The sequence below is a fragment of the Orycteropus afer genome, unplaced genomic scaffold (genome assembly GCF_000298275.1).
Source record: "Orycteropus afer afer isolate SDZICR_OR568_19922 unplaced genomic scaffold, OryAfe1.0 scaffold00123, whole genome shotgun sequence".
NCBI lineage: Eukaryota > Metazoa > Chordata > Mammalia > Tubulidentata > Orycteropodidae > Orycteropus > Orycteropus afer.
Window position 1 is genome coordinate 6,566,414 of NW_006921710.1, and position 23,358 is coordinate 6,589,771.

Sequence of the window (23,358 nt, forward strand, 5' to 3'; positions counted from 1 at the left end):
TGCTGGCGAAAGCAAAGCTCTATTCCACCTCAAACCACATGAGCTGTCCCCTGAGCTTCCCGCCAAGCTCATCCGGATGAAAGCAGGTACATCAAGGGATAGGAACTGGAGGGAAGATAACAGATTAAGCCTCAGTTTGAAATACACCAAGAACACAGACACCTGATTCCCAACAAGAACAGAGACAACCCCAAAACAAGTTTTCAACAGCACCCGAACGTCTACCTTTTTCATACTCAAGCAATTTCCACATGTTCCACTGGGTTATGTATAAGGTTACAGAGCCATAAACAATAGGGAGAAGGTGTCCATTCTTTCTAAACAGTTCAAAAATGTCTCCAGCAGTGCGTCACTTGCACGTGACTTTTTCCTTTTGAGATACATATAGAAGATACTCTTTTAAAAAAAACACAATGCATTATTTTCTTCCGTTTCAAATAAGAGGGCATCGTTAAACACGAGAAGGCAGCGGCGACAGTGCCGACTAGGGCGTGCGGAGCTGGGGAGGAGGCAACGGAGGGACAGAGGGGGGGCAAAGTAAGGAGGCGGCAGTGGGGGGCTGTGGACGTGGTGGGAGGGTGGTGCGCTGTTGGGAGGGGTGGCTTATTTTTTTAACTGCTTATTTCTTCATCTGTTTTATTCAGTTTCTTCAGCGTGTCCAGCAGTTTCTGTGGAGTGAGAATGTGCGTGGATCCTGGGGGGAGGCAGAAAAGAGAGTGAGCTTGCGGGAGTTCTTGTTTCAGTCTTTTTTTTTTTCCTTGCCTGCTCTTCTCAATCCCCAGACTTGCGTCTCCCCCCTCCCCCACCCCGATGTTGGTCTAGTGGAAGTGGAGGGGACGGGGCTGGGGGCTGTGTCAAAATAGGCCTGGGAGACACTGAGGCACGATGGCTCCTCAACGCACGTCCTCGGCTCAGGCAGGGTCCCAGACTTCACAGAGGGTTGAGCCCACCTCCCGGTCAGGGCTCAGCACCACCTGCCAGGTAACAAGGCAAGCTGCATGGCTAATTCTCTCCTGAAGCTCAAGGTGAAGCCAGGGAGGGAAATTCTAAACAATCCGGCAGAGATGATCGGGAATGGGGCAGGGCTTGGTAGGGGGGACTGTGTGTGGAAAGAACATGCCCAGTAGGGAGGAAGTGGGAGGGCAAAACACTCTAGGGGAGGCCACTGACCTCTGGAAGACAGGTGAGTGGTACTGCCGCGGTGGGTGGGACCTCAGGTGTGAAAGGGAAAGGGCCAGGGTACCTGAGGCCTTACCTTGCAGAGACCGCACATTGTTAAGAGATTAGAAATGCTTGCAAAAACTTTAAGCTAATGGAATTAGATATACTTCTACTACAAAAACAGAAAAAAAAAAAAAAAAAAAAATGAAGTCCTTTTTCGTAAGGAGAGAACTCTATTAAGTGCAGTAAACAAAGGATGCATGGATTGTGTGGTCTGGACATGGACCGTCAAACAGAACAGGAGTGACTGGGTGGTGTGGGAGCATGAGGACTGCACACATGCGCGTCAAAGAAAGATCCTGGTGGGAGAGAACTGAACAAAAGAGAGCCGTACTTGAAAATGTGCCTCCCTGGAGATGTGGGTGAGGGAGCGGGCCTTTGTGGGGCGGGCAGTGGGACCCGTCGGATGCCAGATTTCCATCCCAGAGTGGGCCAAAGGGCGCTTTGGCTGGCTTATTGGGCAAGATCCCAAATACCAGGGTTCCTATGCCTTTGACTGCTACTTGCTCAGCTGACCCATGACTGAGATGAACTGCGAGTAGGCCTGGGGCCAGAAGGCTCTTCTGTTAACCTTTCTGGTCAGTCTGGATGAAGCAGAAACTTGTAAAGCCTTCTCTAGTGTGTAGGGCTTCTTCCCACGTTCCCATTCCCCATGGTCTAAGCCTCAGCCACCAGGCACTGCTTTGAGTGAGGACCCAGTCCTGGCTACTCCCCAGAGACGCCAAGCATGAGGCATGAGACCTGACGCTCCTTAAGCAAATGTGCCTTAGGTTTTAGAAGTATGTCCTTTCCCCTGAAGTACATTCAATTACTTCTATGTCCTGATCAGTCTTCCTGGAGTCCCTGGGTGGTACAAACAGCTAACCTGCTTGGCTGCTGACCAAAAGGTGGTAAGTGGTTCAAGTCCACCCAGAGGCACCTGAGAAGAACAGGCTGGTGATCTACTTTTGAAAACCCTGTGCAGCACAGTTCTACTCAGATACACGTGAGATCACTGTGAGTTGGAGTCGACACAACAGCAACTGGTTATCAATCTTCCCGCTGGTCCTAAAAGAGGTCAAAGGCTGCTCTACAAGTGAGGAAACAGGATGTGAATGTTAGAAGACCTGTCCCACATTCTGAACAGTGAACCACTGTCAGAATGAGGGCCTCCTGAATCTTGAATCGATGTAGTCTATGTGTCTACACAGTGAACAACAGCCCCTGGATACACAGTGCAGGGAATATCTTGGGGGCTTGCTAGTTAGAGGCAGTAACAACGGGTGCACATGCTGCCTCCCCTCTGCCCCCAGTCACCCCATCTGAGTTCCAGGAAACAAGAAGGCTGACTTCATCTAAAGGAAAAATCAAAAAGGAGTTCTTCTGATCAGATGCCCATCCCGAAGTGCTCCCCACACTTGCTTACGTGCAACTCAGGATTTGGAGGGGGCCGAAAGGAAGCCTCAGAACCCGTGCCCTAGAATTGTCTACCATCTGATCACTGACCATCTGTTGCTTCTAGTCTTGACTGAAAGAAGAAAAACTCCAGGACCAAGAGTACTGGGGACAACCAGTGATGACTCTAAAACTCTTGGCAACAGCAAGTTCCTGGGGCTTAGCTTACCCGGTTTCTCCAAAGGAGCCAGGTCAGCTGGTGGTAATGCAAAACACCTGAAAGCCAACTCTTGCCATCTGATAATCTGTAGTGTTCTAATACCCTTGGTCAAGTTTTCATCATCATAAACCCCGAAGACCCACTTTTTGCAAATGTTCTCCTTTTGAACCTGCAGGTGGCTGACCCTGTAGCATTGGATTCTGCTGCTCTGAGGAGTCCCTCTTATTTCTGCATAACTGGGGGATTGTGAAATGTGGACAGGGGGTCACCAAAACAACACGTGTCTGAATGAATGATCCCATATTTTCGAAGCTGTGACTGGCCCAGCGAGCTCTAGTGGGACAAAATCCCTCTTCCTATACTTACAGAATCTTAAAATCAGAAACGTTTTTACAGATCGGCTGGTCTAGTGGTTCCTGAATTTGGCTGAAACACACCTATAGATTCAGAATATCCCATGTGGCATGAGGGAATGTGTATACTTAAGAGCAACCTAGGTGAGGGTGGTGATCAGCCAGGTCTGGAGAACAGTGACTGGCTCCCTCACCTCCGTGCTGGGAGAGTGAAGCCAAGAGCGTGGACAGGCTCTTCATGGTAGGGTGGAGGCAGAGCCAGGTCCACAGCTATCTACGCCTGTGGTTTCCTACGCTGCGGCACCCTGTGTGGCCTCCTGGTCCAGGGAAAAGATATGCAAGTGGACCCTTAAATTTCAACAGCTGGACAATGGGTCGGCTCTGAATTCAGATTAAAATCCGAGTCTCACTGAAAAATGAAACTTACCTGACCCCAATCTGGGATAAAGCAAAATGTTTAGTATAAAAAAAACAACAAAAGAATTCTCCCACGTGGTTAAGCACAGTATTATAGGTCTAACCCAGCCTTTTATTTCTCTTTCATGTGCCTCTGACAGCCCTTGGATGGCTTCCCAATGATTAGTGCTTTTAACATAAATACCCAGCACAGACAGAGGTGAAAATCTAATCAGAAGGTTTGCTTCTCAGAAAATGTGAAGAGCTGAGTAGCAGGATTACAGTGAGTCTTGGCGGCATGTGTGGACTTCCGCTGTCCCTGCCAGCTGGGGTCGCCTTAGGTTCAGGGAAAGGAGACCCTGGTTCACCTGCACAGTGTCTGTGGGACCCTTCATTCACTGCTGAGGAAAAAGGTCTCCTAACAGGGACCCTAATGCAAAAGAAACACCAGGCTACCCCACTTTCCTGCACCATCCTGTTCTCTGGTCACCTGGACAATCCAAACAGAAGTAGGGAGTCAGATTTTAATCTATTTCTGATCTCACTGGCCCTAGGGCCCTATGTCTTGATTTTTCTTAATTGAGCTCTCTAAAATCCAACGGTGCCAACAAATCATTTCAGAAACCAAGAACAGACGGCCAGTGTCTATATGGCCTTTCTTTGATCTGAGGGCAGCCCAGACCCTCTCTGCTGCTTTGAGTACAAAACAAAGGAAACACTCTGCCAAGGAGAGACTTCTTCTGAAGTAGGGGACTCCAGAATTCACTCTAACAGGAGCCCACAGGTCCAAGTGTGTAATTCTGGAAGATCCTGCAAGTGATCTGCCACAGCTACAGTCTTTCCCAAATGCACGCTAGCTGTTGTTGTTACGTGCTGTCGAGTCAGCCTCGACTCATAGCTGTGCTGTTCTAGAAGTCTTAAAATACTCGATACAAATGCCATCCACCTACCTGCCATCTGTACACAGAACCAGATGTCTGTGATGAAGCCCCTCTCAAGGTGCTTCTAAGGAATGCTTTTGAACACTGCTTTTATTCACCACCCATTGCCCTTGCTTTCCAGGCAAAGAGGAGCCAGGGCAGGATGAGAGCTACCACCCAGGCCATAACCCGCTCCACTTTCCTGGATCATAATTACTTACCGAGGAAAGAAAAGAGGAGAGAAAAAGGCTTACCTCCTCCTCTTCCTTTCAGAATATGTCCTTTTTGGATGAAGCACCATTCTCTTTATATAAATAAGCACATTTCTGATGTTATCTAGCCAAGGCCTGATGGACCATTGTCCTGAGGTTCATCAGAAAGTGAGGGAATGGGTAGGATTCCATGGTTTGAGTCACAAATCTGAATTATTGGAGTACAGGCTGTCAGACCTCAGAGGAGCCTCAAAGCCTAAGCCCCAGCCTCCCTGTTTTCCATATACCACAGCCCAGGAGGTGGAAGTGACCTCCTACAGTCACACTGGGTGCTCATGGCCGAGCTGGAGGCAAATCCAGGCCTCCTGGCTCCAAGACCAAGTCTCTCTCCATTGCCAACTGCGAACTGTCTGTGACTCACTGGGCCATGTCTCAGCACCAGGATGAAGGGGCATCCTTAGGGCCCATCATCCATGGAGCATGCAAAGTCAGGAATAGAAACTGTGACCTCAGATCACAGAACGTATAAAACAGCTAAGGAATCCCTAATGCTCTGATGAAGTTGTTTATCATAAGTTTGCCATTTAAACCCATTACAGGGGTCTTCCAACACACGTAAGGATGGAAAGAGAGACGGAACTAGGGAAAGAATAGAATCTAGATAATCTACCAAACCGACAGCAGGTTCCTGGTACCTGAGGACTGGGTGGAGGCACAAACAGGGTGGGGAGAGAAGATGCTGTTCAAAACAGCACAGAGTTGAGGTCCGAGTTTCTACCCACAGGCTCTCAGATCCCACCAAGACACTGCAGTGGGAGAGGGTGTGATTACTTGACTCTTGAAAGGAACTCAGAGGAGAATTAAAATAAAAGAAATTACTGAAAGAGCAAATAACCATTAAAGTGCCATTTACCCAGAGGAGCATAAGACAAATAAATGTTCTTTCCATGGATGACTTAAGTTCATGGTGGCTTGTGACCCAGCCACTCCTTAGAAACTCTTCCTTGGGACAAGGGCCTGTCCCAGGAAAAAGGCATTTGCATGTCTTAAGTACCACTGACTTGGAGTCTATTCCGAAGCCCTGACTTCAGCTGCAGTCAGCTCCCTGCCAAGTGGTCCTCCCAGTCAGGCTCCGATGGGCACCTCTACTGGATTTCTGCCTTCTTGGACACGACCATCCCAGAAGACGCACTGGTCTCACTCTCAAGTTCCCACACTATTACAGCCGTGATGCTACATCTTCCTCACTTGGTGTCCACACACAGGGCCAGCAGGTTCGGGCACCATGCCTCAGTCATCCCTCAACTCCCAGCTCCCTCTCTGAGGACTACTAATTTTCAGATTCAAACCCCAGAGGCCTGCAGCTGTCTGACTGAGCAGCAGGTAACCCAAGGCATGTGAGCTGGCAAGTCGGAGCCCGGGGAGTTTCATGGCAGGGTTTGTGAAGGCAGCACTGGACACATTTTCAATTGATGTTAAGAACTGCAAGCATTTTCTCGTTAAAAGAAAATCAAATAAATAATAAACTAAAAAGGGAAAAAGAAAAAATAAAGAAAGAAAAAGAGTGACGGAATAGTCAAAGAAAACCCTTCGGAGCGGAAGAGTTTCTTTTCTGTAATAAGCTGCTTTTACTTTGTTTCTTTCCTCTCACTCCATTGTTGGAGCCTGATCCTCAAAAGATACCCTAGAGGACTCCCTGAAGTCGGGGTGTCTCAGGTCCATGAGAAATTTGGTGGGAGTAAGAATATGAGTAGAACCTGTGGGAGAACAGAGGCCAGCTGACTGCTTGAACAAAGGTACGTTACAGGAACATGCCAACTTAGGCCTACGTTTTGCGCAGCCAATGACAGAAAGCAGGTCACACACGTGCACACACACACTCACGTACACGGAGGCGGCACAGACAGCTGGCATGCAGGAGGCAGGCGAAGACACACAGTGGATGTCGCTGTCAGTGCGAGGCCTCTCCGTGAATCTGCATGGGCAACTTTATACCCCCAGGTGTCCATCTCCTAATGGGGAACCTCAAGTCAGGCCCAAAGATGAAGAGGAATATTTATACCCAAAAGCCTCGCTGTGACAGCGTCTGTCCAGGAAAGCTGTGTTTGAGCTCAGAGTTATCCAAGAATGTTCATGCAACATGTATGTAAGCAGGGAGCTTTATCACTGGGGCCTACATATAAAAAAGGAAGACTGATTCTAAGAAGGAATGGTGACCAGACAGGGGAAGCTTTGGGAAGTCTGGAGGAGGAGGAGGAGGGATGCACAGTTTCCCCACTGGACTGTGGTATGAAGAAGGCAGGGTGGTCAGCATCAAGTCCATCTTGAGGTACCCAGGACAGGCCACATGGACTGGTCCACAGAACCTGCTCGCTCTGACAGCTTGGGGGACACTGACTTACCCAAATTAGAGTATATAACACTGACACTTATTGAGATAATAATTGTGCCCAGTAAAACCTGTAGTGGGTACCTAGTGTATGTGTGGTGGGGGGTCAGAGAAGTGTTCCCTGTTGGGTCAGCTCAGCGCCTTCCTGTCATAGCAGTTCACATGCAAACGGCCTGTGAAGAAATCCTTGGGCACCAGAGTGTATAATTTCCCGCTGGGTACAGAGCACATCCTTTCCCAAAGGAAGACCAAGACTCCTGGCCTCTGCCTAACTCAGCACCAGAGCATTCCCACTGAGGGCAGAAGGCTTCAGGGGAAAAGACAGATCATGGCCAGTACCGTATACACTGACAGCTCTTGCCAATCACTGTCAAGAGGCACCCAGAGCAGCTGAAACTCTATTTTGCTAAGGGCAAGATGGGACAGAAAGGAAGGTTTTTCTCAGCTCACTCTTCCTCTTCTAGCCCTAGAAATTGTGGAAGGTCCTGAGGGCAAAAAATAAAATAAAATAAAAACAAACAAACAAAATCTTCCCTCTTGCCATTTAACTACTCCTAGGAGTTGCTGCCTGTCTCCTGGAAAACCAACAGGAAAGTATGATAGACTTAGAAAGTGGCAGGAAACCGTCAGGGAAATCCTTACCAGAGGCCAGCAGTCAGGCCGATGTGTTTCACGCCCTATCTACTTGCACACTGTGTCTATCCTTCTCCAACTGAAGGAGGAAGCTAATAATTTACTTCCCATTCACTGAGCATCTCTGGACATGAGGGCCAACACTAGGAAATTGGAAAAGCCCATCCGGGGCCTGTCTGAAGGCTGTAAGTAGGTATTATTAGCCCCATTTGGTAGAAATTGCAGCTTGGAGAGGGCGAGGCACTTGCTCCAGGTGACACCGCTTGGCAGTGGCAGAGCACAAACCGAGTCTGAGCCTGTTAGACTCCATGGTCACATCCTTCCCACCTCATGACGCTGCTTCTCAACAAGAGACAGGATGCAGACATGAGGAAGGAACCCTGTGTCCCCTAGCTTCTGCCGCCCACAAACATTTACCTAGAGGCTCTGTTTTGCAGGGCAATGGAGAATTGAAGACAGAATGAAACACCAAAGCGTGGAATGGAGTCAAGTGCAACGAAGCAGCCCCTTCCCTTCAGAGAACATCCCTATACTCACCTATTAGCACTTCCCACTTTCCGTTGGCTTGGGTCACCTCGTAAGCGCAACGCATCTCATTCAGGCTCACGCCCCCAAGGATGAAAATAATGAGGCGGGGGCCACTGCGGTACTCCCCTGGGGCCTTATTCTTATGCCAGTGTCCATATCGGGCACTGAGAGAGAGCGGGAGGTGGGGGGGGGGAGAGGGAGAGAGAGAGAGATTATGTTTCTCCATACTGACAGTATTTACGTATTTATCACTTTATATCTCAGTGATTTGCCCAAAACAGAGTAGATGCTTAGTATGTGCTGGCTGAATTGAGCAGGAATACAAATTATCAAGTGGTATGGCTCCCAGGCAAGGAGCTCTGGTGGCACAGTGTGTTAAAGTACTTGGCTGCTAACCAATAGGTCAGTGGTTGGAATCCACCAGCCGCTCCATGGGATTAAGATGTGGCAGTCTACTTTTGTAAAGATTACAGCCTTGGAAACCCTATGAGGCAGTTCTACTCTGTCCTATAGGGTTGCCATGCACCGCAATCGACTCAACAGCAATGGGTTTGGTTTTTTGGGATAGCTGCCAGGACAGGAATCACTATGAGTGTCTGTGTTGGGACTCTATTACTCTCTAAGACACACGAGGTCAGCAGACAGGCTCCGTGCAGCTTTAGGGTTTGCGATGCTGAGTTCAACAGCATGCCCTGCCCGTCATTCCAGGCATTCGAGGCATCGACCCAGAGTGTGCATGCTTCTAAGCTTGTCTGGACACTCTGCTGACGGGGACCAGTGATGACAGAGTCTAAGATCTATCTTCAGGATGACATATTTATTCACTGAACACACATGGGCTTGGTGCCACACATGGGCCACATCCTGTCCTATGCTGAGGGGGCAGACACAAATGAGAATTGGTTCATGCCCTGCAAGAGCACACACTGGAGCAGGTGGGGGCAAGTGGGGGTCAGGGGAGAAAGAAGTTGCTTTGAATCAGTGCCGTGATGGAGAAGAGGGCAGTGCTGTGGGAACAAACACAAACACAGGGAAGGGCCATAGAACCACTGGGGAAGACATCCCAGGAGAGATGACACGGAGATGCTTCCTGGAAAACATGAAGGAGTGGCCAGTGAAACAGTGGGGACAGTTCCTCAGAGATCACTCTCTGGCCCTGAGCTTCCCACAACAGGTCTTTACCTTGACTCAGAAACCATGAGAAATGGGTTGCTTCTAGGTTAAAAAAAATAATAAAACAAAAATGACAACCAAACCAAAACACAGGAAGCTGGTCAGTCTAGAGCAAGTCTCCGTTGGATGGTGAAGGACTTTAGCCTGCCTTCTGAATAAAAGCACTGAAGTCACTTTCCAAATCTAGAAGGCACTGTGAGGATTATTGGGCCAACAAAGAAATTTTCCATCTCTTTCCTTCCTTGTGCAAACATTCAATATTCTATTATCAACCAGCCTGGCTGTGCTATTACTTTGGATTTTGTACTTTACTGAAAGGTTAGCAATAAACATTTAGCCTCCACAGCCATCAGCAAGGTTGTACAACGTCACAGATGCCACCAGCAGGCCTCAGGCCCAGGCCTGGGAGGAGGGCTAAGAGTGAAAACAGTAAGAAGAGGCAAGAGAACAGAAAGGTTGAGAGCCCATGAGATGAGGGACACAGGTATACACCACACAAAGCACTAAGCCCGGGAACTGCCTATCAAGTGTCATAGACTGTCTTCTCTCAAGCTTGTCCCTGTACTGTTCCAAGCTCAGGTGTTCAGCCTTGTCCATTCTCAGGAACCAGAAAAGCTCCCGTTGCCAAAGAAAATCAGAGCAGCAGCACCCTGGCTCTGAGGATTCTAGGCACAGCAGCGTCACCTCAGGAAAGGAAACAGATGCTACTAGGGGTCAGGAAGCAACCTGGCCCCACACAGACGTGGGAGGCAGAGAAGAGCAGCTGGAGGCCAAATGCACTTCTGTGTATGACAGTGTCCCTGGGCCTGGCCCACGGAGGTGCCATACAGGGAGCACAGGTTTCTGGATGAGCGCAGCAGGAGAGCAGGGGAAGAAGCACTTTCCATAACGTGCCCCTGTAAGGCACCTCTGTGAGGATCAGGGAAACAGAGTTGGAGAATCCAGGGACAGAATGGATCTTTGTCTGCTTATGTCTCAAAACTGCAAGATGCCCGAGTATTCTGCCAAGTACATCGCCACCAAAAAAAAAAAAAAACAAACTCACTGCCACTGAGTTGATTTGACTCATAGTGACCCCTCCTTGGGTTTCTGAGGTGGTATCTCTATGGAAGTAGATTGCCCAGCTTTCCTTCTGAGGAGTGGCTGCTGGGTTTCAACTACCAGCCTTTTGGTTAGCAGTCAAATGCCTTAGACACTAGGCCACCAGAAACCCAATAAATGCCAGGTACCTGCATTCTCATCTCTACTTTTACAAAGAAGGAATTCAAGAATGTGAGCCTTGGGACCATAGTCGCAGGGGACATCAAGCTCGATAGGCATAACATACTACACAAAACATTGTCCCACCTCCTACTTTGGCGAGTATGACTGGGATCTTAAAAGCTTTGAAGCAGCCATCTAGATGCAATGATGGGTCTCTCCTTGTCCAGAGCAAAGAAGAATGAAGAAAACCAAAGATTCATGGAAACAATTAGTCCTCATGACTGGTACACAATGCGATCCTTAGCCTATACAACTATGAGACCAGAAGAACTAGATGGTGCCTGGCTATCACTGTCAACCACTCAGAGAGGGATCTGTGTAGGAGAACCAGGATAGAGAGAGAGAACAATGTGGAAAAAAACTCAAAATAATTTTGGGGAAAAAACGAAGGGGGACCAGGTCTGTTGGTCTGATAGAGCCTGGTGGAATCCCTGAGACTATGGCCCCTAGCTGCCCTTCAGGTCTGGAATTGAACCCACATCTGTGGCTTCCAGCCAAACAAAAGACAGGCATATGAGTTGAACATGTACCTGAGGCAGATACACTCCTTGGAGAGAACCACCATGGGAGAAAGAAGGGTTGTTTATGCACAGGGAGACAGCTCAGGGGGCAGGGGTGCATGGAGGGATGGACACAGGGAAGAGGTAACTATCAGGAGAAAGTGGAAGGGGAGCTGTTGCATTGGGATAAATTGTAGTCAATGTCATGAGACAACGTGTGTGTGAACTGCTGTATGGAAAACGAATTTGCTCTGTAAACTTTCACCCAAATCACAAAAGAAAAACAAACAAACAAAAAGAATGTGAGCCTATGCAGACAATGTATTCACCTTCTTCTCATTTAATTAGAAAAAATATGTATATACCAAGCACCTACCACATGACAGGGTCTGTCCTAGGCTCTGAGGACATGGTAGCCAACAAAACAAACCCAACTCCCTGCCCTGATGGAGCGGACATTCTAGTTGGGAGATGACAATAAATAAGATAAAAACAAACTGAATACTAGATGGTGATGCCTTCTGTAGAGAAAAATAAAGCAGAGGAGAGAGAGAGGGGTGTTGGAGAGAGAGGGGTGTTGGAGAGAGAGGTTGAATTTTTGTTTATTTGTTTTTTTTTTTTTTCGGTAACAGTTTGAAACTCAACAAACCAAACTCACTGCCATTGAGTTGATTCCAACTCAGTGAACCCCAATGGGTTCCCAGGGCTGTAAATATTTATGGAAGGAGACTGCTTCATCTTTCTTCCAAGGAGCAGCTGGTGGGTTCAAACTCCTGACCTTTTGGTGAGCAGCCAAATGGCTGAGCCACTGCATCACCAGCGCTCCTTAATGAGATATAATTCACATACCATGCAATTCACTCGTTTAAAGTGCACAACTCAATGGTTTTCAGTGTGCAACCATCACCACAATCCATTTTAGAACAGGTCCATCACTGCAAAAAGATAACCCATACCTTTTATTTGTTTATTTTGTTTCCAATCCCTGACAAACACTTTTGCTGATTTTATTTATTTTTGAAATTTTTTAAGAGTTTTTTTTTACATTCAACATTACGTGTACATTTAATTTCACTAAATGTACCATCCCCAACCCTAACCCAGTCTCCCGCCGTGCCCCTCATAGTTATGGACTCCTGTGAGTCCTGCATTTCCTCTGTGGAAATGTTGCCCCTCTGGTGCCCTGTGGTTGACTGTTCCAAGGGATGCATTTCCATAGAGTATGTGGGTGCATCACCCTGGGTTGAGTGGTCTCCATGTACATCTTGTTTATTGTTGGGCTGAAAGCCAGCCCCTGAGGCAGTCACTCCCCATTCCCTCATTTCCCCCACCCTCTGGCAACCACTGGTCTACCTTCTGTCTCTCTGGATTTGCCTACTGTGGACATTTCATACAGATGAGATCATACAATATGTGGCCTTTTGTGTCTGGCTTCCTTCACTTCGTGTAATGTTTTCAAGATTGATCCACAGTGCAGCACAGATCAATACTTCATTCCCTTTTATGGCTGAATAATATTCCATCGCACGGATACACTATATTTTGCTTATCCATTCATCTACTGAGGGACACGTGGGTTGTTGCCACCTTTTGACTATTACGAATAACGTGGCCATGAACATTTGCACACTGAGATTTTCAACAGGGTGGTTAGGGAAGGTCTGAGAAGGTAATGCTTGATTAAAGATCTGAAGGGGATTAAGAGGCGAGCCATGCAGATGTATCTGGGGACAGACAATGTAAGAGACAGGGAAAAGCAAATGCAAAATCCTAAGGCAGAGTGGGCCAGGGATGCTCAAGGAAGAGAGGAGACCAGTGTGGCCGAGGTGGAGCGGTGAAGGAAGGAATGAGAGGCCTGAGTCAGAGAGGAAACAGGAGGTCGGAGGGGCCTTGTGAGCTACTGTGGAGACCTGGTCTGCACTCTGGGTGCAGTGAGACACCATGGGAGGCTTCTGAGGGATGATGCCATTTACAGCAAGACTGCCACACAGCTGAAATGCAACCAGAGATGGCCCCACTTACTAGCCCCTTCTCTGCTCAGGGAGTTTCACCTACCTGACGGCAGTGGTACTAAAAGAGGCGGAGGAGCGGGTAGAGATATAAGGGTAGTGCTTGGTATCCAGTTTGTCCTCAATAGTGTCCTGGAAAGAAAAGAGACAGATGTTAGGCCTGCCATCTGAAAAGGGCTCATGGGAACTGAGACAAGATTATGTGAAGAACAAGTCAGCAAAAATCACGCCAGGCTTGCACCCCTGTGCCCCTGCTGCCTGCTGCCCAGTGCAGTGCTTGGCATGGGCAAGGCGCTCAACAGCCGTCTGCTACAATGAATGTGTAGGTCTGTTCTATGAGAGAAAGAAAAGAATTACACTGATTTTCTTGCTTCTCTTCCAAATTACCTTTTTTTTTCTTCTTTCACATCCTATGTGAGGTTCTAAATGTTGCATTGTGTCCAATAAATGCTCGACACTTGCTATCAGCATTGCAGGAACTGGGCGCGGGCAGAGTATCTCATGCCTTACCCCCTCAGTGTTACAAGCGTCTAATTACCTGGGTGGATCCCAGCTATCCACCTCCTTGCTGACTAAACATCTACATTCCTCTTAACAGCTACCATGTCTCTCCAGGGGGCTGGGGGAGGAGGCAGAGAAGAGGAGTGGAGAATAAAGGAGAGGGTGAGACAGAGGGGCTGGCTTCATCCGTTTTGTCAAGTAAAGACATGTAATTGGTTTCTAGATTTCTCATGTTCAACCATCCTTTTGGTTGTGGGTTTTAAAAATAGCAATCTGACTCTCTATCTGTATACATGTACAATGCAGTAGGAATACATGGGCTTCCACCCTAGCCTGCTACAAATTCACTAAGGGATCATGGGCAAGTCCTTTCATTTTCTGGACTCCAGTTCTGTTCACTGGTCAAGTGAGGGATTTGAACAGATGATGTCCAAGTCCAACCCCAAGGCAGTAATGGTACAGGAGTCAATGCAGGGTTCTCTCATGTTACAAGGAGAGGAATGGGTGACAGTATAGGTTGCTGTGAGGCACAAGCCTTTATGCACAACACGCACTGAACTGCCAACCTGCGCAGGGCACTGTGCTAGAAGACACATCAGTGGTGGGCACAGGACCTATGGGGCACATGTTTGTGTAAAAAGTCTCCATGTGAGGGAAAAAAAAGGCGGGGGGGACCAGGTTTGCTGGTCCGATAGAGCCTGGTGGAACCACTGAGACTATGGCCCCTAGCTGCCCTTCAGGTCTGGAATTAAACCTACACCCGTGGCTTCCAGCCAAACAAAAGACAGGCATATGAGCTGAACATTTACCTGAGGTAGATACACTCCTTGGAGAGAACAATCATGGGAGAAAGAAGGCTGTTTATGCACAGGGAGACAGCTCAGGGGGCAGGGGGGCATGGAGGGATGGACACAGGGAAGAGGTAACTATCAGGAGGAAGTGGGAGAGGAGCTGTTGCATTGTGGTAAATTGTGGTCAATGTCATGAGACAAAGTATATGTGAACTGCTGTATGGAAAGTGAATTTGCTCTGTAAATTTTCACTTTGTAAATTTTTTAAATCACAATTAAAAAAAAAGTCTCCATGTGAAATGCTGTAGGAGTTCAGCGCAGGGCTGCTGTGGTGCTGGGTGGTCAGACAAGCGGGATGGTGGACAGAAATGATGAGCTCTGAAGGTGATTTAAAGGAAAGCAGGTCTCAAGAAGTGAAAAGGAAGGGCAAGAATATTCCAGGCAAGGGACCAAGTCTGAACCAACGAGCAGAAAAAGAAAGACGTTGGCTGGCCTGGAGGGCAGACAGAAGGACGCAGCAGGGGAAGAGGGAGGGACTGGGGTCCATTCCAGAGACCCTTCAGGACCACTGGGAGCTGGAGAGGGGATGCTGCATCACTCACAGAGAAAGCCCCACACGCACACTCATGTCCTCTCTGTGCAGCTGTGAGCATGTTACTCATGCAATCTTGTTGACTCTGGGATGTGCTGGCTCCTCTGGAGTGGGGTCTCTATCAAAGGGTCTCTAAAATATAGGGCCAACTCCTCAAAGACATGAGTCACGGACATAGATCTTGGGGGTGTGCACCTGGCTGTCTCTTACAAATGCTCTGCATACAACACTCAGGACAAGGTATGTGTTCGTATGAAGGCTCACAGAGCCCTGGAGACTGGATGCAAATGCTCAAGAAAGAAAACCCTGGAGGTTGTTGCCACCTCACAGCAGAGGACATCAGAATCACCTAGGCCATCAAGGGCAGAGCCTGTGCCATGCTTCTCTGACACCATGTGCCCACCGCACACCTCCCCTCACTGACCTCCATGATATCTTTAATGATCGGGGTCCATCGTGAGAGCTGGTAGGTCTGCTCACTGATGCGTTCCTTCCGCTCCGGCTTGCTCCTGCGGCGCAAAGTGGACTGGATGCAAACACACAAAATTAGTACGAGTCAGAGGACAACTCGGGGAGTAGATGACCTGCTGCTACCTGGACACTGTCTTCCAAGGACGCTCTTTAGGGGCAGAAATGGCAAAGAGTAGTCAGTAGAGAAGGTTTCCCCCACCACTGCCCAACACGTGCCCCTTTTTGGAACCTGGAGCAAACTTGGTTCTTTAAAATCATGAAAAATGACAAGCATAGGTCAGATCTGTAAGCGTCATTTAATTAAAAATAAATAAATAAAGGAGTTTGTAGTCTATTATAGGAGAAAATATTACTGTGGGTATGGTGTATTCTTTGATTAAGTCTCAACAGTCTGGGTTGCAAGGGACAAATTATCTCCATTCCCCTTTGTGCCTCCCTCCTTGTGAATAAGGATCTACACCAAACTACTGTCAGGTCTATGGGCTGATGGCTCTGGAACAAAGTTTTTGCCTTTAAGATTCTAAAATGAGTCCATTTGCAATTTGAGCTTTATCGGTACTATTCTGTGAACTAACTCCCTACAGAAAAACAAGCTCACAGTAGGGGTTCCTACAAATGAAGTCCACAGCAGAGTTCTCCGAAAGACTGCTTAGGCCTCTTCCTCTAGTCCTGAGGTTGCCAACCCTCTTCTAGAGAATTCTGTGTGCTCTATGCCTCCCAGAGAATCCGCCCTTTGTTCTGAATCATCACCAGTGCAGAAGACTGAAAGGTGGAAAAACTGATTAGTCTAAGTGTCCTATTCTCATCTTCACAGAAGATGCTGTGTCTCAGGTCCCCAGTGCAAAGCAAGCATGACCTGAGGATGTGAAGAATGAAGCTGGCTATGATCCTACCTTGGTTTGGTTCGGAGCATAGCTCAGCTTTCCTGACAGTGCATGACCCCTGGATGTGCAAGTTCAGGTTCTTGACTTCTCACTTCTATTTTCAAGAACGCTAATTTTATCTGTTTTCTGTTTCTCAGCACTGAATGTGGGTATATGTGTGCATCATCAAGTGCCTTAGCTAAGCCAGAGTATCTGCTCTGAGTTTTTTGTTTTACTGTGCATGGGGTCGCTATGAGTCGGAAACGACTTGACGGCACCTAACAACAACAAGCCAGAGTATAGATAGGTAAAACACGCCAGCTTCTTCTCTCCTGCGTGGAAAGCTGGCCTGGTGCTGAGAGGAAGTCCTTACGTCAGTGACGATGGGCACGCCAAGGTGCGCCATGTTCGTGATGATCTCACTGTCCTCGGGGGGGATCTGGGCGTGCTGGATCAGTTTGTTCAGGTTTTCCTCAGTGATGCCTGAGAGGACAGAGAAAACCAATCATCGAAACCCAGCCATCATGCGGGAGCGTCAGAAGCAGGGTGGGCTCTGGGCTTGATGATGCCCGTTCTTCTCTTCACGATTAGTGGCAATTATTCATCAACTTTACTGGAAGATGAGTACAAAACGTGGATTGAGATTCATTTTCTTAGCACCAAATAAAGAAACTAAGGCATGTCAGGCTCGTCTAAGGTTGAAAACTCAGTAGAGACAACACAACTCAAGAATCCCCCAGGGACCCCCATCCACTCTAACCACTCTGTCCTAGGCTATGACCATTATCAAGTGCCCCTCTCACAGTTTACACCATCTGTCTCACACCTACCCAAGTCAAATTGGGCCAAGAGAGTCTTAGTACCCACCTTTTGTACAATGGACACTTAAGGTAATTATGAGGTGGGTAAAATCAGTTATTTAAAGGCACAAACAAGGTGCAAGTTAAAACCATCTGGTAAGTTTAGCTCTAAGGAACTTCCGTGGTCAGTCAGCTCTCTTTCTCCCCAGCTTTTCCCTCTACTGCATTTTCCATACCATCTACTAACTTCAGTGGCAGATACTCAGCCTCTGGTTGTCACGAATTTGCCTGTATCACGTTTCCCAAAATGCAAAGAGCTCCTACTGTTTTCTTATGAACTGCCGTCTTTCTTCCCCTTTCTGTGTCTTTTAAACTATTTTCATGCTTTATTTCTCTCTCCCAGCTGCCTCGCTTTCCCTCAGACAGTGTGTACTATCTCCTTTACAATCCCACCATTCCTACCATTCTTCAAAAAGATGTAGAGAAGGATGATACGGATTTTGTCGTAAGTGGTGACGTTCGCGTCCAGCAGAATGGGGACGATCGCTCTCATGGGGTCTTTGATCTTCTCTCCTTCAGCATCAGTGCCCATTGCCAGGTCCTACAGAGAACATACCGCATTGGCCTCCTTTCTGGGGACAGTCTGCGTATTTGGGAACTATCAGAAAACTGGTGACCCTAAACGTGTGGGATGTGCAGCTTGCGTAGGGAAGGTCTTTAAGCAGGTACTTCTACTTTCACGATGGCACTGTGATTAGGACTCGTGTGATTAGCATTGTTTGCTAAACCATTCAGTAAGAACTGACAAAAGCGTCAGAGTTTCTTTTTCCCAAAACAGAAACTACAATGATTTGCCGTCTTGTTTAAAGGTGGGCTGTTTCTGTCGGGTGACTGTAAGTGCAGCTTCTCAGGTAAAAATTCAGTCGTGGCAGACCCTCCAGAGGTGCAGAGCCTGGTGGGGGATCTGGTTTAACGAGATGTACTTCCTACATGCAAAGCTTTGGCACCTTAAGATGCCTTGGCCTGGCTACATTCTTTCCACTTTGCTTTTGGAGTTTTAATTACTTTAGGAACAGCCTCTTTTTGAAAATCTTCCAACTACCTTTTTTAGGATGAAGAGGGAAATAAATGGGCTCCCAAACCTGTAAATCTAAACCCAGGTCACCGAAGGGAGGAGGATGACAAAAGAACTAAAGGTGAGAGAATGAAGAGAGCCCCAGCCTACTGGCTACCACTGACTGAGTCAACAAGGGGCCAGATCTATTCACGACAGGCCACAGAAAGTGGCACGTTAGTTTCAGCAAACCGAGAAACCATCTGGTCTTGTTCTCAGAGCCACACAGCTACACCTTCCTTTGTAGTTTTTATGGAAGCTGCCTGAAGGCTCCCTTTTTCTCTCAAGGTCCCAGGAGTCCAAAAAATTTATGATCTCAAGTTCATGGTCTTTTCCCAGTCTGGGTCAGAAGAAGGCTGGATGCCTCTCAGTCCTACTGCCAGCCTTAATACACGTTTGGTCAGCAGGACCTGACTCTAAGATTCTCTGTACACCAAATTAAATGTACTAGTTTAAAAAATACTTTGAACATCTCTGAAAAAGCTTAAACCTCCAAGTATCAATCCCCAACTCTGCATTTTAATTGATCTAGGTACAGCCTACTTTCTGGATGGTCAAGTTCTTTTGGAGAGGACATTGTGTTTGCCGAGATCACCTGTGAAATCGATGGACCCTAGCAGGGCTACTTTCTCTTAAAAAACAGTCAGTGATATAGGACTGGTCTTATAAACCCAGATTCTAGCTAAGGCTATTTTATCAACCCAGATGATTAAATCTTAGCTTCAAACTGAAAACTTGAGTCAGTTTTTCCTGTAAAAGAGAGCTATAATTAAAGCCTTAGAATCTTTTAATGCCCCTTTCTTCCCTTAGAAGTCAAGCCACAGTTGAATAGTGTCAAACTTGAAGAATGTGGTACCAGGATTAGTGACTCCACACAACACCTCTAAAAAAAGTGTCAGGGTGCAGAAGAGTATGAAGGGATGGACACTGGGAGGAGGTAACTATGGGGAGGAAGTGGGAGGGGAGCTGCTGCATTGTAAATTTTGGTCAATGACATGAGACAAAGTATATGTGAACTGCTGTATGAAAAGTGAATTTACTCTGTAAATCTTCACCCAAATCCTAATAATAAAAAAAATAAAATAAAATAAGGGGGAAAAAAAAAAAGTGTCAGCACTGTTATTTCTATTTTGCAGATGAGGAAAATAAAGCAGAGAGAAACAGGCACACCAAATAAATCACTGAGAGAGACAAACAAACTCAAATTCCAAACTCTCAACTTTTAAGCTTAATAGTGATCAGTGAGGTTTTGAGGTTTTCTGACCACTACCACTATCCTCTTTCAGGCTCTAGGTCTCCAAAGCTGATGTGGCCACAGCAGGATGAAAACACATTCAGAATATAAAATCTAGCCAACCCTGACAATGTAGGGCTCCTAACTCCATAGGTCTCTCTTTGCAAAGGCTCTGTTTTCCCTGGACTGGCCAAACAGTCAGACATGCAAAATCCAAACATCACAGCACTCCAGACCAACCTAGTCCCTACCATTGGGAGTGGAACTGCATTGATCCAGAGAGTTGAGATAACACGAACTAGTAGGCTTTCCCATTTCTACTTCCTATGATTCTGCAGGATGTTCAAGGTCAGATGGTTAGAAGTCAGAAGATAAAATGGACATGGCAGAAGCCTTGCCATGGAAAAAGGTCCTACCTGCTCCACTCGGCAGAGTTTATCTACGGTGCCTTGGTAATGCTTCATACAGTCCTCAGCGAGGTGCAGGTGAGTGGAATACTAGGAAAAAGCATGAGAGAGTTTGTGAACAAAGACTTATTCACTGACTCATGCACCATCTACTGAGCATCTGCTGTGGACAAATCACCATGGCAGACACTAAGGAGTCTCTAGACTCAAAAAAAAAAAGAGATAAAATGGCTATATAAGCAGGTGTAGAGACATCACAAGGGAGAAAATGTTATGTGTCAGAAGAGAGTACAAACCACGTTCTGAAAGAGGGGAGGGTGGTATAATGGTTTTATAATATGCTCACAAATTCTTAGATACGTTTCCCCTAAGGAGGTGGAGCTTAATTTCCCTTCCCTTGAGTGTGGGCTGGACTTAGTGTGGAGGAAGCGCTGGAGTGTAATGTCTGAGATCAAGACAGGAAAGGCAGGGGGATTCCTGTTCTTTTGTTTTATTTTCCCCAACCTGTCTAGGAATCCCCACCTACCCCTGCCTTTTCTGTTTGAGACACACACACACACACACACACACACACACACACATGGAGCTCTGGTAGTGTAGTGGATAAGAAGGCATCTGGCTGCTACCCAGAAGATCAGTGGTTCAAACCTACTAGCTGCTTTGCAGAAGGAAGATGGGGCAATCTACTTCCATAAAGATTTATAGCCTTGGAAACCCAATGGGGGTTGCTATGAGTTGGATTCAATTTGATGGCAGTTTTTTGGTTATATGTATATGTGGACTTAGTGTGGAGGAAGTGATGGTGTGTGATGTCTGACATCAAGACAGAAAAGGCGGGGTGGGGGGGGATTTCCCAGATAGGTTGAAAAAATATATACAGTAGAGGTTACCAGGTGTAGGAAGGAGGGGGAAAAGGAAGCTTTTGTTTGCGGGCATTGAGTTTATGCCAATGGTGGTGGAATAGGAAAAGGTAGCAACAATAGTGGCACAACATGAAAAATGTCATCAATGTCCCTGAGCTGTAAATGTGGAAGTTGATTTGCTGGTGAATGTCTTATTGTGTATGTTTTCACCACAATAAAAGTGAAAAAAGCAAAAAAAAAAGGCAGAAAAGGCACTGTGACTTCCTCCTAACGTGTGTGTGCACTCCCTCTGACCATGTCGTGAGGACTCAAGCAGCCCTGTGGAGAGGTCTGTGTGGTGAGGAACAGACCACCTACCAATAGCAGGAGAACAGGAAGAATAAAGAGGGAGAGAGATGAACAGGAGAAAAGAAAGTGGGAAGAACAAGCATTTCATTTTTTTCCTAATAAAAATTAAAGATGACTAAAACTCTGTGGATCTCAATTAATAAATTAATGTAATAGACTTTTGGGAAGTCTTTTGAAGATGTTGTTACTCACGGTTTCAAACCGATCACTTCAGATCACCATACCTTGCTGAGCTCTTTCTGGTACTGGGGCATCTTCTTCAGCATCTGAGACAGGTCCCGCATAGTGGTCTACAAGGAAATGAAAGCATACAGTCTCACTGTACTGGCTCTGTTCTGACGTGGCGGTGCAAGGGTGGCGGGAACAGATAGGATAACAGCTAGCACCAGACACTCCAAGTGCAAGCTCTGTAACTAAAAGAATCTGCTAAACACCAGATCATGTGTGTGAAGATTTCCAGGTTCCTAGCTCAAACAAGTATTCATCCAAATACCATAACCATATTATAGGCAGAGAACCGAACTCCAAAATTTCACAAATATGTTTGATTTATTGGACTATAAAGTTACTGAGAGAATTTTCTACCCTGCTTTCCTTAGCATTAAGCTCACATTTCACCCAGACAAAAAAAGTTGGGTTCTATAGGGAGAAGGTCATAGAAGGCTAGAATATGAATGTTGCCTAGCGGAATGGGTCTATTTGCTTTCCAATTATGTTATCTTTCATTCAACAAATTTATTGAACTACCATGACATACCAGGCTTCAGGTACTGAAAATACAAGGGCAAAATAAAATTAAAAGACAAAACACTGAGACCATTAGAACTACCCAACTACCACTGCCAACTGCTCAAAAAGAGATCATACTTGCAGATCCTGGATAGAGTGGGAGAAAAATGTAGACCAAAACTCAAAAATCATAAAAAAGACCAGGCATACTGGTTTGATAGAGACTGGTGAAACCCCCACGACTATGGCTCCCCTAGTCTCCCTTCAGGCCTGGAAGGTGAATAATTACACCAGGTGGGTGCACTCCTTAGAACAATCAACCTTGGGAGATTAGAAGGGCAGCGTTCACACAGGGAGATAGCTCAGAGGGCGGGAATGCATAGGAAAGAAGGACATGGAAAAGGTACCCACAGTGACTTATCTCTAAGATTTATAGTGGAAGAGTGGATGACGAAACTATGGTACATACATATAATGGAATGCTATGCAGCATTAAAGAATAATGTAGAGTCTGCAAAACACTGCATAATATGGATGAACTTGGAGGACATTATGCTGAGTGAAGTAAGTCAGTCACAGAAGGAGAAATATAGTATTAGTTTGTTGTTGTGGAGGGTCAAGAAAGGTTTATATACAGAGGGAAACTTTCTTTGTTGGTTGCCAGGGGTGGGAGGGGAGGGAGCGGACACTGCAAAAAAAAAAAAAAAAAAAGCACTGATCCATGTCACTTTAGTTTTGCGTATTTCACTATACATAAATTTTATTTCAATAAAATGCATTTAAAAAAAAAAAAAAGATACCCACAGAGACAAAGTGGGAAGAAATTTGTTACATTATAGGGGTTGCAATCAAAGTCATGAAACAGAATGTGTATGAACTGTTGAATGGAAAACAAATTTGCTCTGTAAACTTTTAGCCAAATCACAATTAAAAAAAAAAAAAAAAAAAGAGAGAGACCATTTTTGCCTTCCTGGAGCTTAATATCTAGCAGAAGAGCCACATCAACAAGCTTGCCTGCACACTTCCATCACAGGAGAGTGACATAAGTACTATGCAGGGGAGTCACTGGGTTGCAGGGTACACATAATCCAGTCTAGGGAGGAAGTCAGGGAAGGTTAGGAATGATGCCTGAGCCAAAGCACCAGGACTCACACAGGCAAGGGCCAGACGTGAGAGAAACCAGGCACGGCTGGGTAAGGGGAAGTGAAGACAAGGAGGGATGCAGAGGTTAAGACTAGAGAGAAGGCTGCGGGCCCGATGACGGGGGCTTGTAAGGGCTGTCTATGAGTGGGGCTTTATCCTAGGGAAATGGGAAGTCACTAAATGGTGTTAAGGAAGGAGTAATTCGATCAGGGCTGAACTTTGGAAAGTTCACTTCCCTTGGAGAGGTATGCAACTTCTGATAAACACTCAAAAGGAGAGGCTCAGTTAAGCCCTTCTGGCTTAAATGAATC

The 23,358-nt window shown here is 46.6% G+C and overlaps 1 protein-coding gene across 1 annotated transcript in view; it reads right to left on the minus strand.

The window, feature by feature from the left end:
- Positions 1-611: 611 nt before the first annotated feature.
- STXBP1 (syntaxin binding protein 1) overlaps positions 612-23,358 on the minus strand; it is a 39,565-nt gene continuing 16,818 nt past the window's right edge. Inside the window, exons 11-18 of the mRNA XM_042781468.1 lie at positions 21,400-21,465; positions 19,974-20,054; positions 17,672-17,810; positions 16,783-16,892; positions 15,500-15,601; positions 13,238-13,323; positions 8,256-8,410; positions 612-694 (exon numbers count right to left, since the gene is read on the minus strand). Of these exons, the coding sequence (XP_042637402.1) occupies positions 612-694; positions 8,256-8,410; positions 13,238-13,323; positions 15,500-15,601; positions 16,783-16,892; positions 17,672-17,810; positions 19,974-20,054; positions 21,400-21,465 (822 nt within the window). The remainder of the gene's footprint in view (positions 695-8,255; positions 8,411-13,237; positions 13,324-15,499; positions 15,602-16,782; positions 16,893-17,671; positions 17,811-19,973; positions 20,055-21,399; positions 21,466-23,358) is intronic.